Raw genomic sequence first — 19,018 nt, forward strand, 5'->3', positions numbered from 1 at the left:
GCGGGCAGATAACCTGAATGAGTTTTTCAATAGATTCGATCAGGCATCCACCCCCCCCCCCCAGCCCTCCACGCTGTAGCCCCCTCCTCCCCCTGCCCCTCTCCAACAACACCACACCCCCTCCCCCTCTACAACAATCAGCTCACGGCCACCCCCCACTGCTCAGGTCATGTTACAGCCACCCCCTACAGTTCACCTCTTCAACCCACTTGCCTCAACCCCCCCCCCCCCCCCCAGCACACAGTCCCCCTGCTCCACCCTGTCCCTCACTGATTCTCAGGTGAGAAACCAGCTCCGGAGGATAAAGACGAGGACGGCTGCGGGTCCAGGCGGCATCAGCTCCAGGCTCCTGAAATCCTGCACAGACCAGCTGTGTGGGATTGTTGGACACATGTTCAACATGAGCCTGAAGCTGGGAAGGGTTCCACAGCTGTGGAAAACGTCCTGCTTGGTTCCCGTGCCCAAGACCCCGCAACCCAAGGACCTAAACAGCTACAGGCCAGTGGCGCTAACATCCCACCTTATGAAGACCCTGGAGCGTCTCGTCCTCTGTCATCTCCGCCCCCTGGTGAGCCCATCACTGGACCCACTCCAGTTTGCTTACCAGCCTGCCATCGGGGTGGATGACGCCGTCATTTTCCTTCTACACCGAGCACTGTCTCACCTGGAGAGGCCTGGGAGCACTGTGAGGATCATGTTTTTTGATTTCTCCAGTGCTTTCAATACTATACACTGTTAAGGGACAAAATGGAGATCACCGGGTTGGACCATCACCTCATGGACTGGATATTGGACTATTTGACCAATCGCCTGCAGTTCGTGAGGACCCGGGACTGTGTGTCGAACACGGTTGTCTGCAGCACGGGGGCACCACAGGGAACGGTTCTGGCTCCGTTCCTGTTCACCCTGTACACTGCAGACTTCTCCTACAACTCCCCCACATGTCACCTGCAGAAGTTCTCTGACGACTCTGCAATCGTCGGCCTCATCACCGATGGGGACGACAGAGAGTACAGAGAACTGACTCAAGACTTTGTGGACTGGTGCCAGCGGAACCGCCTCCAGATCAACGCGGGTAAAACCAAGGAGCTGGTGGTGGATTTCAGCAGGCGAGGACTCTGCCCGGTTACACCGGTGAATATCCAGGGTACGGACATCGAGGTGATGTCCTCGTACAAGTACCTGGGTGTTCACCTGAACAATAAACTGGACTGGAGTACCAACAGTCACTCACTTTATAAAAAGGGTCAGAGCAGACTCTATCTGCTCAGGAGGCTGAGGTCTTTTGGAGTGCAGGGGCCACTCTTAAAGACTTTTTATGACACAGTTGTAGCCTCAGCCATTTTTCATGGGGTGGTCTGCTGGGGCAGCAGCATCACTGCGGCCGACAGGAAGAGACTGGACAGGCTGATTAAGAAGGCGGGTTCTGTCCTAGGATGCTCCCTGGACTCAGTGGGGGTGGTGGTGGAGAGGAGGATGACAGCCAAGCTGTCATCGATGATGAAGAACCACTCCCACCCTCTGCAGGGCACACTGAGATCACTGGAGAGCTCCTTCAGCGATAGGTTGCTTCACCCGAGATGCGTGAAGGAACGCTATCGCAGGACCTTCCTGCCCACGGCCCTCAGACTGAATAACCAGCAGTCCCCCCAGCGGACCAGTCAGAGAACACAACACTCAAAAACGGGATGACCAAGGTAATCGGCAGCTCTGTAGTTTGTAATGGATAGTTTTTTGCAGTGTAAATATAATCTGTAAATTTTCTGATAATATATTTGAATATGTATATTTTGTATCTCATATGTTGCACATGTTAATATGTATCTATATCACTTAAGTATTTATGTATGACACCCCCCCCCCCACCAGCTGCCACGATTGCACAAATTTCCCCGCTGTGGGACAATAAAGGCTTATCTTATCTTAACATCAGAAAGGGTTCTGTAAATTAAATAAAGCTGAATATGTACTCCAAATGAATACATACTCTTGTACAAACAATATATCAGCATAACAGTTGAAACTGCATTGCCTCAAGTGATCAGAGTCAGCAGCTATTATCTGTTTAGTAGTAGCTGGTATTAACTATTACGACTAGAGACCTCTTCCTTGTTGATATGGACCATATTTGTTGATTTGAGTCCAAGTGAAACAATGGCAGGAAAATCCAGAGGTAATCTCTTCAGGTTAGGGTTACACTTGTTTCACATGACTCAAATGGAGTGCTGGGATTACTGTCTGCAGACCGTCAGATTCCGAAGACATTTGATGACACAGCCTGGCACTGACTTCCGTCTGCTTCCGACTCGCTTCCTGTATCTACAGTTGGGTCGCAAGTCTGCCGGAAACTTTTCTCTGATCTGCAGGACAAGACATTAGAAATAAAACTGGATGAAAACACAGAAAGGGAAAGACTGAAAAACTAACAAGCTGCTCAGACAGTTAACACCTGGGTCAAAGAAAATATCTTTGTCCACAATATTTCAGATAATAGATACACATGTACCTTGTAACAGTGGTTATCTACTTTACCCATTAATACCAGTATTACATATTAACATTACATTTTGTAAATGATTTAACTCTGAAATCTGTTTGTGGATGACGGTTAAAGCTCGTCATGTTACTGGTCCAGCACCAGCAACCTAGCAGCATTCTTACTGGTTTACTGGTAAACAGACATCGAGGTGGTCCGTTACAGTCCGTACACCTTCCCTAAAGACAACACAGAGAGAAGGACATCATCCATCCATCCATCCATCATCCATCCATCCATCCTCCACCCTTTCACCCCTCCATCACCCCTCCCTACACCCTTACATTGCTTTGCACGGTGATCTGGTTGCTACACCTGTTGCGATGGACTCTGAGGACCTGAGGGGTGACTCTGATGATGCCAGTTAGGGTCTCAGTGAAGCTGCTGTCGAGGGGAACGTCGTTCACAGCTGTCTGGAGACAAAAGCACAAACATCGCTTTCTCAATGATGAATGCCTTGAAAGTCTGGGTTCTTGTTCTTGTCATTTTAATGTTTCAGTTATGTGTTTCATTGCATGGCTATGATGCTTTTCTACCACACAAATCTGCCAGCGACCATCACACTAGATTTTGTACTAATTTAAATGTTTACAGGAAGACAATTGAAGGTTTAATTTCTTAAAGATGTGGTGCCATCACCAAACAATGGTTCAGTGTTCAGGAGTTCTTGATAAACGCTGCTGTCATTGTTACCTGATTGTTGCTTCTTAAGTGGAACTGGACCTGGTAGTCCATACCCAGCATTGTGCTCTTCAGCATCCCATCATACACATCGTCAGGAAACAGCAGCTCATTGGGAATTACATGGTATTTGATCGTATCAGAGGTCTGAACAGAGAGCCAAGCAGAAGAAGTGAATTAAAGAACACAAATCATCAAAATGATTTAAAGAAATCATTCTGATTTTCCCATAATCACCAAACAAATCTCTGATCCGGTCACCTCCAGCTTGGATCACAAAACAAATCAAAAAAACTAATCAGATTGAGGCTGAAGATATCATTGATTGACTTTTTATCTTTTCTCTTCAATATCTCATCACTCTTCTCAAAGGTAATCCTGCTGAGGGATTTAAATGTACAGTATGTATGGACAATCCCAATACGCCTCTCACCAGGGATTCCTGTCTGCCTGGATAGCTTTGGTCTGTTACAATATACTGATTTTCCTACCCACTCTAACAACAATATTCTGGGCCTGGTCTGTTATTTGGGTATGTCTCCTCTTCACCGTAAAGCTCCCAATCTCATCATCTCTGACCATTAACACATCTTTATTACTGTCCACTTAACTTAATTCAACAATAAACTGCCTCATGTCATTTCCTATCACAGTATTAAGTCAGTTGACCAATCCACTCACATCTCATTGACCGGCTTCACAAAACTAGCCATCCATCTTCCACAGCCAATCTTGCCTACTACAACAATGTTACCTTTAACATCCTTCATAGCCTACCTCCTGTAGAAACTGTCCCACCCATTCCTCACCATGATTCACACGAGGGCTCCACTTCCTGCACCTAAAAGGCCTCTATAAACAACGGGACGTATCACACACAACGAAATACACAGTAACCAAATTGTGCATTTTAAGGACACAACATTATCGAGAAAGCCAACTACAACACAAAGCAGGCTGGTTCAGTTGTGGTGAGGGGAACACCAGACTCTATTCTCCTCTGTCACCAACATCACACAGACACCAGACACACTCTGGTTACTGTAATTCTTTAACGTTTTTCTTCACCAGCGAATGACTCAATTCATCAGCGACAAATCACTCTTACCACTGTGTTTAAACCCAGTCTATCCCTAATTAATCACCAATGTTATCCATTTTTCACTTACTACTGGTGCCATTCTTTCATTCCTCTTATCTGCTGTAAGTACCCGACTACTAAAGAAGCCAGGCCTAGACCCTAAACGGTAATTTGACAAGCTCATTCCCTATTGTCTCCCAATAATCTATGAACATTTTCAGTTTAGGTTTCATCCCATTCATGACAAAAATGACGGCTCTGGTTAAGATTTCTAAAGCCCTCCTCAGGACATTTGACTAGAATACGTTCCATCATCATACTGTAACAGCAGCTTTTGAGAACATCGCCCACGGTATCCTTATTGACAGACTGGTTTTTATCAGCAAATCTGGTGCCCCATTTAACTGCTTCAAACCATGTCTCTCTCATTAATATCAAGTCCAACACTTCTCATTTCTAGTATTCCCCTGGGCTCTGTCCTGGGTTTGGGTTAGGGTTAGGGGTTAGGGTAGGATTAGGGTTAGGGTTGCTGTCTGTTGGACACATTCTCTTAAAACACCACTAACAAGTCCACTGCTACACAAACGACATCCAACTCTACTGCTCATCTAAACCATTCGCTTTTCTAACTACTTTCTTAACTACTACCTGGCAAGATCTTGACTAAAACCTACGTTATGAGACAAAATCTTGCTTCCACAGCTTTCTCAAATTTAACAGTGATAAAACTGACTTTCTCCTCATACAAAATCTATTCTCTTCCAATTAGGCAGCTTTTCAATAACGATCCAACTCCACCACATCACCCTTCTTTCAGGTCTTCAAGTCTTCGGAGTCTGGGAGTCATCCTTGACAGCATTCTTTCTTTCTACTGCACTGTCCTCAACATTGACCACCATCTGTAGCCATACTGTGTTTGTCCAGGCATCTGTCGCATCCAGAATTTACTTCTTGTGATTCTTTCCTTTCCAGTCTCTCCTCCACATCCTTTCAGAGACTATTGGAATCCTACTGGCCAGATCATGACTAAAACACCCTCCACCAAATACACAAACGATATCCTGCAGCAACTGCATTGGCTACGCTAACCCTAACCCTAACCCTAACCCTAACCCTAACCCTAACCCAAGACGACATCCACTTCAGAATTGTCCTTCTCACCTATGAGGTCTACCACATTCTCGTCCTTCATTTCTCTCTGACCTCCAGATTGATAAGGCCTCATCAGGTATTTGTCTGTAAGCCATCATCCCTTAGGGGCGGCAGTGTCTCAGCGGTAGAGCAGACGTTTTATGACCAGACATCGCCCAGTCATTGGCAAATCGATTCCCGCTGTCGCCAGACATCCTCAGAGAGTGAGCTGACAGTGGGAGGTGTCAGCTCACCTACCGGCCACTGTGTTTTAGGGGCCTGCTTACAATTGTATATGTAAGTATATGCATGGAGTGTAAAAAGTAATTTCCCCTAGGGGATTAATAAAGAGGCTCTTTTTCTTCTGTTAATTTTTTGTTTGTTTGTTTGTTTGTTTTATTTTTCAGACTTGTCATTTACAACAGACTTTACCACCGTTATCTCATTTGTGACATCAACAACATCTGAACAAGGGCTGATGGGTAGAGTCCCAACAGACCAAGGATGTCAAAGTCAAGTACACAGAGGGGCAAAAATCAAGTCTGCTTCAAGCCCAGTGGCGGACTAGTTCAGTGTGTTTTAAAATATATGCAAATGACTGCACACAGCCTATTGGACCAGGAGTGTATATTATTAAATGATTAAATGAATATATCAATATGTTCTTATTGCTGTGTCAGTAAATTCAAATGAAAACAGCTTTCAATAGGTACACAGGCAGAAATGAACTTCCTCCGAAGAAAAATCACATCTTTGTGTGTTTCTGAGACGTTTGATTGGGCCTTCTCAGATTATATTCTTTCACTACAGCCAAACCTTCTCCAAAAAGAAGAGACTCAGATTTTGATTTGATTGATTTTGCATTTTCATCTGCTTCTAGAGAATGCCATTATTGCAGCACATTTCCAATTTAATTGGCCATGTAAAAATGGTTCTCAGTCTCTGCAGATATAAAACTGTATTAACAAAAACACACGTTTCTCCCTTTTGTGATTTTATTTTTGGAGCATTAATGCAGTGAGTAAATGACATCTATAACTACATTTTAATGTCTCATTGCGTGTATAGGTTTGATGACAGAAGGTGTTGACAGCACAGCAGTGACTCATTGACCTACCAAGATGGAGGAGTTTGTCCTGCTGAGGTGTCGCTTGATGGCATCATCTGTTGGCAGCAGGAGGGTGAAGTCACTCTCCTCCAGACTACCTGACAGATTGTGCATCTTTTAAAACAAACACACACACACACACACACACACACACACACACACACACACACACACGCACATTAAAACACTGCCCCGAATCAAACCTAACAAACTACCTTCAGGCAGACAGAAACAGGAACCTTACCAGACAAAAGGTTCTGAACAGAGTAAAGTTAGAGGAGGAGTTCAGGAAGGCCATCAAGGACGGGCGCTCAGGGGGGAGGTCAGAGAGGGACGGTGCCAAAATCTAATTACAATCAGAGATTGCCAAAAATAAAAGACAAGAGATTAATCCATGAAAAAAACAAGTTAAATATAACATGAGTGAGGGGTTTTTCGGGGCCTGATAATGTCTACATTCTCCAGAGGATGATGCTGTTTTCTAGACATCATCACCTGGATAACGTCTCAGCTGTCGGTTCATCACAGTGTGAACTCTAGTGGTGACCAGGAGGAGGACTCACCTGGTCGATGATGTGGATGTAGCCGTTGAGTGCAGGCAGGTTGGGGGTGGTGATGGTGGCGTTTCCAATGCTGACACCCTGGATCAAATTACAGGGTATTTGAAACTCTTAAACTGGTGCGATAATGGGATTCATGGGCTTAATTTTGCTTATATTTTTTTCCAATTTGGCATTAATGTGACTTTCAGAAAAACTTTGCACTGCATCAGTATAATAATAATGCAATAATATACAGTATTCCTTCGCTTATCCGCGCTTCAAGATGCACAGCTTCACTGTATCGCACATTTTTAAAATTATATATATATATATATATATATATTGTATATTATCTGGGAGGCGCAGTGGTGCAGTGGTTAGCGCTGTCGCTGCACAACAAGGTGGTTCCGGGTTCGAGTCCCGCTCTGTGTGGAGTTTGTATGTTCTCCCCGTGTCTGGGGGGGTTCTCTCCAGGTTCTCTGGCTTCCTCCCACCTCCAGAAACATGAACTTCAGGTTGATTGGCCAGTCCAAATTGACCGTAGGAGTGAGTTTGTGTGAGTGTGAATGAATGAATGAATGAATGAATGAATGAATGAATGAATGAATGAATGAATGAATATAATCCTCGTGGAAATGTAAGTTTCATCTCATCGAGGTGGCGAGAGGCGAGGAACAAGTGTCTCCCATGAGCTGTGGTCACATGATACGGTACACGCATGCTATTGGCTGACAACATCCGTTTGTGTGCAGCGTTCAATCCTGCAAGTTTACTTTTTCCTTCTGAAATGGAATTTTTTCTTTGCAAAACTATTGCAATATCTCCACAACGTGCTGCTGGTTTAATATCAGTCTGGGGAGGGTTCATAAATAGTTATATTATAAATAAATAATAAAATTAATTTCTGGTCCCTATGTCAACGATTTTGGTTCTTCGCAGGTTGTCCTGGAACGCATTAACCGTGCTTAAAAATGTTTGACCTTTCATTCATTCATAGTGCAGCTGTTCTGCTACCCCCCATGCCTGGAGTATTTGTAGTGCACTAAAACAGCTTAATATTCCCTCTAAAGCCACCATTCTGGTACCACTGGACCTCAGTGCTGCAGTTATCAGCTGATTACATCATAATACTTTAGAGACTGGAAAAGTGGGCAGGACTTACTGGAACTGTACTCAATTGGTTCAAACCTGCCTTACAAGATAGGGACTACTTAGTCTCCACTGTGGCTGTAAGTCAGAAACTAAGATGGCGTTCCTCAGGGCTCTATTCTCTGGCCTCCTCTTTTCAGTATATACATGTTTCTCTCAGTAAGTGTACCATCAAATCAATGAGCGCTTGTGTGAAAGTTTTCTCCAGCTCAGTGCAGACAAGACTGAAGGGTTTGTATTGGCTCCAAAAATGAAAGGTCAGAGGTCAGTGGTGATCCTGACTCCAGGTCTCTAACAGATAGAGACACAAACGTCGGTGTGATTATTGACTCACACTTGAAAGTTTTTCTCATTTCTCTCTCTAGATTCATCCACCTCCAAATTTTTAGTGAATTGATCACTAAAAACTGATTATATGGTGAGTTTTGTGTTTATGTGTGGCCAAGCAATGGATGGATGGATGGATGGATGGATGGATGGATGGATGGATGGATGGTCAACTCCTTGTCCGATAAGATGTGAATCACGTCTCCAGTTCTGTTTGTCATATGTTCTGTGACGTGTTGCGTGTAACAGATTTACTACACAGGTTTCGGGCTGATGAATATGTTATTGTCACTAAAACAGATTTCCTCAGAAATTGGGTTCATATTGAATTTCTGTTTAAATCATTGCCTGCATGTCGAGGGAAGGGACAGTGGAGTCAACCTTTGTTGTGAATAGTTTTCAATCAGAAACACAGAACTGATCAATGCAAAAACAGATATTTCTTTTCAGCACAATTCATCCTTGAATGTTTGGTAAACTAACAAACTTATGGAACCTGTCTGAGCTACTTTAGTCCCGTTGGCTTTCTCAGGTCAGCTGACCAGCTGCTCCTCACACAGCCTGAAGTCAGGCTGAAGCTCAGAGGGTTCTTCAGTTTCAGCTCCTAAACTATGGGATGGATTCCCGCTGCACATCAGCCAGACATCTTCACTGTCGCATTTTAAATCTCTTCTTAAACCCGCCTCTGCTCCATGACGTTTGACACCATGTAGAGCAGGGGTCACCAAATGGTGGGCAGCGGTCCGGATGCGGACCGCGTGATGGTTCTATCCGGACCCGTGGCCAATCCATGATAAATTCACGAGGTTGGATTTTTTTAGAGAATTTTTTTGACGGTCACGGCTACAGACGGCGGGCGGCAGAGCAAAAATTATATCCTGAAGTCCGAGCTGAGGGCAAAATGACCCAGAAAAATGCAAACGGAGGTTCACTAAAGGCATGGTGGAGTTTGGGGCAACAGAAAACATCTTTTGGTGATGGGACAGTTTTAATAAGTGCTTAAAAGCTGTTGTTGACATTTTGTTTGGGGGAAAACAGAAAGATGAGATGTGTGGAAAAACTCCTGATGTCAGCTTCAACACAACCAGAACATCAGAAATATTAACATGTTGATGCAGCTCTTCAGAGAGAACCGTGCACATCTGGACTCGATGAGTCTACAGGTGTTACTGGTAATGTCCAGCTTGTGTGTGTCGGGGTCCTTCACAAAGACAAGGAGCTCTTTGCTGGGTGTAACACCACGAACACACACAGGAGGAGGGGACATGAAGCAGCAATAAGATGCTGACAAAGGGGGACACAGATCTGAAGCGGGGGGGTTTCTATCACCACAGATGACAGAGACCACCACCCTCTCTTCTACCACCACCTTGTGATGGTGGGCAAAAAGAGGGGGGCTCTGCCAAACTGGGAGCTTTCCAAAACAGTCAAGGTTACTTGACTGTCGGGCCACATGCCCCTTTCTCTCATGAAGAAAGTTCTGTTTGCATTTTTCCCCTGAAAGAGCCAGTTTTTAATTTACGAGAAAAAGGATTATTCAGTTCTTTTTGCACTTTATTTTTAATTCTGAGGTTTGTTTGTTCTTCAATCTAACATGAAGGCTTGAAATGTATTTTCCTGGATCTACTTTTATTTATGGTGAGGTCTGTGCACTCACTCAAACACATCCTGCAGTGAAAACTGATAATAAATGATAATGTGGACATAGAGACCGGCTATAAGACACAAACTGGACTTGGGTTCGGACCTTTGACTAAATGGACATTTTTATAACCGGACCTCCGTGACTTTTAATTGACTACCCCCGGTCGAGAGTGTTTTGTATATTATTTCACATTATTTTAATTGTTTTTATCTGATTTTATTTCCGCCTTTGACTTATTTTAAGTTATTTTATTGGATTTTTATTTGATATTTTACTTAACTGCATTATGTTCATTGTTTTATGGCGCATCTGTTGTGTTTTTATCTAGTGACTGTGCGGCACTTTGGAAACCTTGTATTGATTTAAATTGTGCTCTGTAAATGAAGTGGATGGATTGGATGTATTTAGACTTAGACTTCATAATTACCCCACTGTTGATTGAGATCTCCCAGCTGGTGCCAGCGTTCATGGTGGGGATCTTATTACCCACCAGTGTAGAAAGATATTCCACAGAGTAGATCCCCGGGAGGAAGTGGGCCCTGCACCAGGGAACGGAAAGGGAAATAGTTGTAGTTCAGTGAAAACAGACTCCCATAATGCATCTGGAAGTCTGTGAATAGGAATTGAAGCTTGGGAAATCTGAGGGAGGAAAAGGAGAAGAGGTTGACAAAAGACAGGAGCCAGTGTTCGTCAGAAAAGAAAGTAAAGAGAGAAGTGTCTGATGGGTAAATCCAGTCTTCAGGGTTGAGGGTCTGGTCGTCTCTGTTCCTCTACACAGACAAACACAGCCTAACCGTTATGTGACACCGTCATATCTTATTTACACTCATTAGTATTAGTATTGATGTCCTGAATTCATCCATCCATCTTCATCCGCTCATCCTTAGTCGATTCGTAGAGCAGAAGCTTCATCAGGGAGCCCCAAACTTCCCTTTCCCCACATCCACCAGCTCAGACTGGGGGGTCCCGAGGCGTTCTCAGGCCAGTGGTGAGATACAATCCCTCCACCTGTTCCTGGGTCTGGGTCTCCTCCCAGCTGGACGTGCCAGAAACACCTCCCTGGGGAGGGGCCCCGGAGGCATCCGCCCCAGATGTCCAAACCACCTCAGCTGACGAGGAGCAGCAGCTCTACTCTGAGCCCCTCGTGAACAGCAGCGTTTCTCACCCTATCGCTAAGGGAGACACCAGCTATCCTCACAATAGACCATTTTGTGCCTCAGACATTTTTCACACTGTCCCTTGTCATTATTGCTGAAGTCAAATATTTCATAATTCAAAGATCCTGGGATCCCCATGGATCGAGTTCTTTCTTTGTTCCAATATATCTGATGTCAGTGTACCCAGCTTGTACCTCTTGTGGAAGTCCCACAATCCTCCACAGGCACTCTGATCTGGGTCTATACTATCAGTTGAACCAGAAACCAACTGCGTTCTACCAAACACAGGGCTGATTGTAGCCTGACTTGATGAGCTGTTGGCTGGATACCAACTACAGGCCCTCCATCACCTGCAGAGTTCATGGACATTTGGCTGTTCATTGCTGTCAACTTCCATACCCACAACAACAGCCACCTGTCGGGCTTCGGCAGCCAATCAGTGTAGAGTTTGAAGTTACTAGAACCAACAGAATTCCTCTGTGGCCATGAGTGACTGTTGCCCTATCTCTCTGTTGCTGTTGCATTGACTTTGACAGTAAACACACATATAAAGGTCCCATGTGAATCTAGCTTCTTTCATATCATACTAAAAGGTCAGTTCCTTGTCCTGGTCCCCCGTGCTGTTGATATTCCATACTGCACACTTGAGCGGCCAATCAAGAGCGACATATGCTGTAAAAAAATTATCTCTAACCTAATTTTTGTGTCAGATGTTTAAATATGAATAATGAACCACTGAACATAGTAAAACAATAGCATTACTTAATAGCAATGACAGGAGTGATCTTAACAGCTATTTGGGTTCGTGCTAAACTGAGTTTAAAGAGACCATGAAAAACAAGAGGAGAAGCCCAGAAGACTGACTGACCACAGGAAGTGAGGCAGACGGTGTCTTGTCTTCCAGAAAGAGTTTTTTGAGAATGATATGTTCTGCAGAGCGTCTCGAGGCGGCACCAGGACAGTGTAGTTCCCGTCAAGGTGCTCTGAGAAGTTTTTGCATTTCTAAAGACACACAGAACATTGACCAGAATCACTTACTGTATAACAATACAATGAATGACATGTTGTCTAAAGAACATATTTGCACAGCTTGTGAACATCACAATTTCCAGTGTCAGTAAAGAATGAATTGGGCTACAATTCCCAAGAAAACTGTAAAAACAATATGCAAATACTGAACAATATCAAAGTATTTCCAAAAAAATATTACCCAATAAAGTATCCTGTGCTGTTTGTGATGGAGTGAAACTTTCACATCACAGGTTAGTGGTTAGAGACTGACTCCTTCTTTTTCTGATTACAGTGAGGAGGATGAAATCATTTTGTTTCCATTGAGCTATGACCAAAAAAAAGAGTTTTTAAAATATAAACTTATGGCTGTGAATTGTACTCTTACCTACCTGTGTCAGATAATAGAAGTAATACAGCGTGTGGTGATTATCCAGCTCCTACAAACACACAGAAACATCATCCCACTGTAGGATTAGATTTGACCACACGTTGTAAATCACAGTGCAAATAACTGCAAAATACACTTGACTTTTAGTTGAAATGACAAACATCTGATCAGGCAGACTGGATATTAGATCCTGTCAATGAATGTGAACTCTTAATATTAATACCATCATTCTCCCTTAATGCTCCCTGCAAGCTGATGTTGTTCTCAGGCAAAGATGGACTGAGAGAAATGGCCGAGATCTATAACACAGCGGTATGACTGGGAGCGTTTATGTGATCTCTGTACGTGAGGGACATACAACCTCTTTATGGTCACTTTCATTTTCAATTAAGCAATTTAAGGATACATTTAGAACCAGGAACCCCAGTTCTTATGTTAAAGGTCCAGGGTTCACTGGTGGTGATGTGGTGACAAAACCGAGTACGTTATCGAGGGAGTATTTCCTTTGTTCATTCTGGGCCAGTGAATATGTCTTGGAAAAAGTACCCATTAACTCAGAACAAAGATGTGGTGATAACAAACATCAACATCAGAAATCCAGAAGATGTTTCCATCAGGACCAGTTTGAATGTCTTTAGTGACGTTCACCTCCAGTAACGACCCGTAGCAGATGGTTCCATCTCCACCGTAGCCATCAGGACAGGTGCAGTTACGTCGGCCGTCTCCACTCTGCTCACAGGTTGCCTTTAGCGTTCAGCAGAAAGGGTTAATGGCTAATGGAAATCTAACCCATGTGATCACAGCAGTCACAGACAATTAGCAAGGCTGCTGTCATGTTTACCCAATACAAATAGATCTACCGATGGAGAACATCTCAACTCTAATCAGATGTCAGTCAGTCCCACAGGGCTTGTAGTTTCCCTGAGTCAATGGAGAAATTTGTTTGATGCACTTAAATGGAGATTTCCCAAATTGTCAAAGCAATTAAAGCCTTATTTTAGACACATTATTGTTTCATATAATTAGGTCAGGTGGTTAAAATAGTGTCCTTCTGTCCTCCCGTAGGTGATGCGTTCACGTTTTTCAAAGTTTTAGAGGTGAGCATCTGAAATCCATGTTTAATTGATGAAAATCAGCTTGATTTGGGTTCCACAAACAATTTAGCACTACTAAGATACCAGTGAAGCATCTGTCTCATGCTTTGTGAGTCCAAGATAAGAACTTGTAGTAATTAATGAATCAACCTCTGTAAATATTGAGGAATAATTAAAAGTTTGCACTGAGGTGCTTCTCCTGAATTCCTGAATGTGTTTTGATCCCTGAGTCTCTAGAGCAGAGGTCAGAAACACGGACACCACCCGTCTCATGTCATGGGTTGTCCTAGAACTGTCCTCAAAACAAGGAGCCACATCCATATCTACATGGATTTCAGGGTCATGTTTATGAAAAACAGGTATTGGCTTGATTTTCCACCAAATGAACACGTACGTACTCAAACCACTGGAATCGTGATGTGACGTGTTTACACATGTGTGTTTACCAGGAAATGACAGCCTCCATTCTTCTCCAGGCAGGGGTTAACAGGGTCACACACAACGCCGTTCCCCATGTAACCTCTTTTACACACACACTCACTCTGTTGACACACAGACAGACACCTATTAGGAACGTTTAGTCAGATTATTAGTTGTGATGCTATTATTAGAATTTATGAATAGATGAGACAGAGCAGGACCATAAAATGGGATTTGGTCTTTAGGCACACTTTTTTAAGAATAAAGTGTGAGAAATATGAGTGACATCAACAGAAGTACTAAAACAATTAGACAGCGTCCCGTTGGACGTAAAGGGAAGGTAAAAAAACACAAACGTATTCATGTTTACAGCTGTCTTAGTAATGGTATCAGGAACAACCCACCTGTCCAGGTCCAATGTGGGTACAGTTGGCGTTTGGGCTGCAGCCTCCTCGACCAGCCAGCTGACAGTTATTGATCTCCACACACACTTTACCGTCACCTGTCCAACCTTCACCACACACACACGATGCATTACCTGGACCCGCATACACACAAGCTGCCTGTAGAGAGAGTGGGGGGGGGGGTGTATAAAGACTTGAATGTGGTGCTTTCCGTTCTTGCTCTGTTTTCTTAATATAGAAAAGATTCCAGGCCTCCAGCGTGGGACAAGTCCAACATGTCCAGGACATCTTTCCTTTATTTTTATACGCTAGTCAATCGATCGCTGCTAATAGATGTTAATTAGATATATTAGTATATTCATTTTATTAGATTATAATTTTCATGCAGTTCTCCTTCGGACAGGGACTTTTACCTTCTATATGTTTGACATTACCAACAATTCTTTCCATTTCACAGTTTTAAAAACTTTGAAATGATCACATTGAATTTAACCCTGAATTTACCTTAGAGTCCACAAACCCTGTTTTAGTACAAGAACTACTGTAGTGAACCAGTAACACAATCACAAGAAGGGTTAGGGTAGGGTTAGGCTTAGGTTTAGGGTTAGGATTAGTTAGGTTTAGGCTTAGGGGTTAGGGGTTAGGGTTAGGGTTAGGTTTAGGCTTAGGTTTAAGGTTAGGTTTAGGGTTAAGGTTAGGATTAGGGTAGGATTAGGGTTAGGTTTAGGGTTAGGTTTAGGTCTAGGGTAGGGTTAGGCTTAGGTTTAGGTTTAGGTTTAGGCTTTGGGTTAGGGGTTAGGGTTAGTGTTAGGGTTAGGTTTAGGGCTAGGGTAGGGTTAGGCTTAGGGTTAGGGGTTAGGGTTAGTGTTAGGGTTATTGTTAGGGTTAGGCTTAGGCTTAGGTTTAGGCTTAGGTTTAGGCTTAGGCTTAGGGTTAGCAACCTGTCAGCAATGCTTCTGACTACATTACACCAACACCCCATGGGTGGGTTAGGGTTAGTCCGTTTGCTGAGGACTAAATGTGGGAGGGGGGATTAGCACTGCTGTGGTCGGGAATGAGCAAAGGTCACCTGATCCCACCTGTGCATAGCTTAAGGTCAAAACTGATAAAATAGAGTTTGACATTTTTTCCCTCTTCATGTATGATTGATTAACGGTGAAATGACCAACTTTTTTCACATGACTGGGGGTTGCATTCTATTCTTGATCAGTGCCTGTTTTAAATGCTACAGCTTGGGGGCAGCAGCAGCTCAGTCCACCTGGTGGGGACAGGAGGGTAGCCGATTGAAAATTTGATGAACTCATTTTGAAGAGGTGCCATTTGACCTGCTGAGGTGCCCTTGAGCAAAGCACCATTCCATTTATAAATTGCTCATTGGGTCGCACCATTAAGGAATTAAGGAGCTGCCTGCCCCACCTTTACCCCCCGCCTGTGTGTGTGTGTGTGTGTGTGTGTGTGTGTGTGTGTGTGTGTGTGTGTGTGTGTGTGTGTGTGTGTGTGTGTGTGTGTGTGTGTCACAAGCCTGTGCACACACACATGCAGTATGTATGTGACTAACAGTCCAGCAGTCAGCCTTACGTTGGGGTCACAGCCTCCTCTGTTGCTCTTCAGACAGGGGTTGATGAGAGTGCAGGAGTGACCATCACCATCATATCCGTTCCTACACACACACCTGGTACAACACAAACACACATTTACGCACACATGATGGACAAACTGAGCGTCAGGGAGAGTGTACTGACCACCGTGACTTTTTTCCCAAAATTGTGCTTAAATAGGTCTTTTAAATGATTCAGTTGAATGACGTTTGGGTTAGCATCAAAAATTAGCAATGTGATGATAAGACCTCTCCTGAGTAAACATTAACCATATGGTACACAACTCTACAGAACCTGCTGATGATGATAATGATATCATCAAAGGTACACCAAATGTTCTGGCTGTCTGAGATAACATCACCACAGTGTTGCCATGGAGACAGACAGAGAAAGTATGAACATTCTTTCCAACAAAGGGGAAAGGGAGAGCCTTGTCTGGCTTTTCCTGATGTCCAGACGTTGCCTCCACATCAAGGTGCATTTCACTTCCTTTAGTACTAGTATGTAGAAGTACAACAGAGGCTCTGTGCAGAACAGTCATACATTCAATAATTACAGAAATTATGCATGCTTACTGTTATCTGAAGCTTACAGTGATCTTGAAATTTCATGAAGAATTATTGAATTAAGCTTCTGACTGGGCAGCTGCTGAGCAATGGAGAAGTTTAATAAAATGTATTAAATTTCATCTAATACACAGTTTAGATCAGAGAGCAGATATAAACCCAGAGCCCAGCAATGGTGCACGTGATGGAGGTGCATTACTCTGTGTTCAGTCCTGTCTGTGTGCAGTAGGCCTGAACGTGACAGTGTCGGTGCAGGCCATCAGAGTTGCAGGGCGTGGCCGTCCTGTCACAGTTTTCTCCGGAGTAGCTCTCTGCACAGGATCCTCTCAGACACACACCTCCACTGCCGGGGCGGTTATCACACACTCCGTGGACACAGTGACACTCTGAAGACACACACACACACACACACACCATGTGACAATTTCAGGCCAGCCACAATGGTTTGGTCAGAAGAACAAATCCATCCACCAAAGTTGAGCAATCCTACACATCTACACACGTTACCCGACTCCAGCCACGCCCCTCTGCCAGTTTATGACAATCAGGTTTTTTGTGAAATTGTGGAAAATGTTGAAAAGAAGCTTCGATACAAACAGCATCTAATTAATGTTAAACAAAGAGACCAAGGACCCAGATACTCTTGTAATCGGAGATACTCAATTTTAACTATTGTACACACATTGACCACAACCTCTATCAAAAGTGAAGCCCTCAAGTGCAAATTATAGTGGTGATAGTTTTAGCTCAGAGAAGGACATGCTGCATTTTGTCTGGGTTCACGCTAAATACAGTACTGATATGTACGGTATGCAGCCCTCTGGATGATGGAGTCACAAACGTTATGACCTTTATCATCAATGACTAAAAAATTGGTTTGTTTCAATATGTGAATACATGCAAAGTGTTAAATAGGTCTCCAACTTAATATGATACAATATCTTCTTCTTCTCCTCTGGGCTTTTCCCTTCAGGGGTCTCCACAGCCAATCAGTGTCCTCCATCTAACCCTGTCTTCTCATCCTCTTCTCTCACACCAACTACCTTCATGTCCTCTTTCACTACATCCATAAACCTCCTCTTTGGTCTTCCTCTAGGCCTCCTGCCTGGCAGTTCAGAACTCAGCATCCTTCTACCAATATATTCACTATCTCTCCTCTGGACATGTCCAAACCATCTCAGTCTGGCCTCTCTGACTTTATCTCCAGAACCTCTAACATGTGCTGTCCCTCTGATGTACTCATTCCTGATCCTATCCATCCTGGTCACTCCCAGAGAGAACCTCAGCATCTTCATCTCTGCTACCTCCAGCTCTGTCTCCTGTCTTTTCCTCAGTGACACTGTCTCTAGACCAAACAACATCTCTGGTCTCACCACAGTTCTGTACACAATATAACATAACATAACATAACATAACATAACATAACATAACATAACATAACATAACATAACATAACATAACATGACATAATATAATATAACATAATATAACATAATACAATATAATATAATATAATATAATATAATATAATATAATATAATATAATATAATATAATATAATATGTAATATATATTATCATGCTGTTGTAGGGAAGAGCTGTTACCTTCGTCACACTTGTCTCCATGCCTGGATGGATCTGAGCAGATGTGGCAGGCAAAACCCTTGAAGCCTGACTGACAGCTGCATGAGCCGTTGCCATTGAAACCATCAAAGCACTGCATGCAGGATGTAAAATTAAGAGAATATTTCAGTTCAGAGACAAGACGTCAGTAAATCAGCTGTTTGCTTGTTGCTCACCGTTCCTTTGTCGTAGCAAGGATGCTGAAATCCTCCAATACAGGGTTTACAGTCCGGACCATAGAAACCTTTACAACACTCTGCCACCTGTTCAAAACATGCAGCCATCCACCACACACACATGGTATAGTATAGGATGGTATAGTGTAGTATTGTATTGTATAGTACAGTATAGTATTGTATAGTACAGTATATTATAGTATAGTATAGTATTAGTATAGTATAGTATAGTATAGTATAGTATAGTATAGTATAGTATAGTATAGTATAGTAAAGCATAGCACAGCATAGCATAGTACAGTAAAGTACAGTACAGTATAGTATAGCATAGCGTAGTGTAGTATAGTGTAGTACAGTGCCTTCAGAGTTGAAAAGTGCAAAT

At 43.3% G+C, this 19,018-nt stretch overlaps 1 protein-coding gene across 3 annotated transcripts in view; it reads right to left on the reverse strand.

Moving 5' to 3' along the window:
- The window catches only part of stab1 (stabilin 1), a 108,918-nt gene that overhangs the window by 64,458 nt on the left and 25,442 nt on the right, over positions 1 to 19,018 (reverse strand). For all 3 annotated transcript variants that reach the window (XM_068314994.1, XM_068314996.1, XM_068314997.1), the window contains 17 exons: positions 18,637 to 18,723; positions 18,443 to 18,554; positions 17,038 to 17,224; positions 16,253 to 16,346; positions 14,675 to 14,833; positions 14,297 to 14,392; positions 13,405 to 13,500; positions 12,758 to 12,805; positions 12,226 to 12,359; positions 10,628 to 10,739; positions 7,101 to 7,178; positions 6,782 to 6,883; positions 6,547 to 6,651; positions 3,230 to 3,364; positions 2,821 to 2,949; positions 2,662 to 2,715; positions 2,247 to 2,360 (listed from right to left, as the gene is read on the reverse strand). In XM_068314994.1, coding sequence (XP_068171095.1) covers positions 2,247 to 2,360; positions 2,662 to 2,715; positions 2,821 to 2,949; positions 3,230 to 3,364; positions 6,547 to 6,651; positions 6,782 to 6,883; positions 7,101 to 7,178; positions 10,628 to 10,739; positions 12,226 to 12,359; positions 12,758 to 12,805; positions 13,405 to 13,500; positions 14,297 to 14,392; positions 14,675 to 14,833; positions 16,253 to 16,346; positions 17,038 to 17,224; positions 18,443 to 18,554; positions 18,637 to 18,723 — 1,842 coding nt within the window. The remainder of the gene's footprint in view (positions 1 to 2,246; positions 2,361 to 2,661; positions 2,716 to 2,820; positions 2,950 to 3,229; positions 3,365 to 6,546; positions 6,652 to 6,781; positions 6,884 to 7,100; positions 7,179 to 10,627; positions 10,740 to 12,225; positions 12,360 to 12,757; positions 12,806 to 13,404; positions 13,501 to 14,296; positions 14,393 to 14,674; positions 14,834 to 16,252; positions 16,347 to 17,037; positions 17,225 to 18,442; positions 18,555 to 18,636; positions 18,724 to 19,018) is intronic.

Source organism: Antennarius striatus, chromosome 5 (genome assembly GCF_040054535.1).
Source record: "Antennarius striatus isolate MH-2024 chromosome 5, ASM4005453v1, whole genome shotgun sequence".
NCBI lineage: Eukaryota > Metazoa > Chordata > Actinopteri > Lophiiformes > Antennariidae > Antennarius > Antennarius striatus.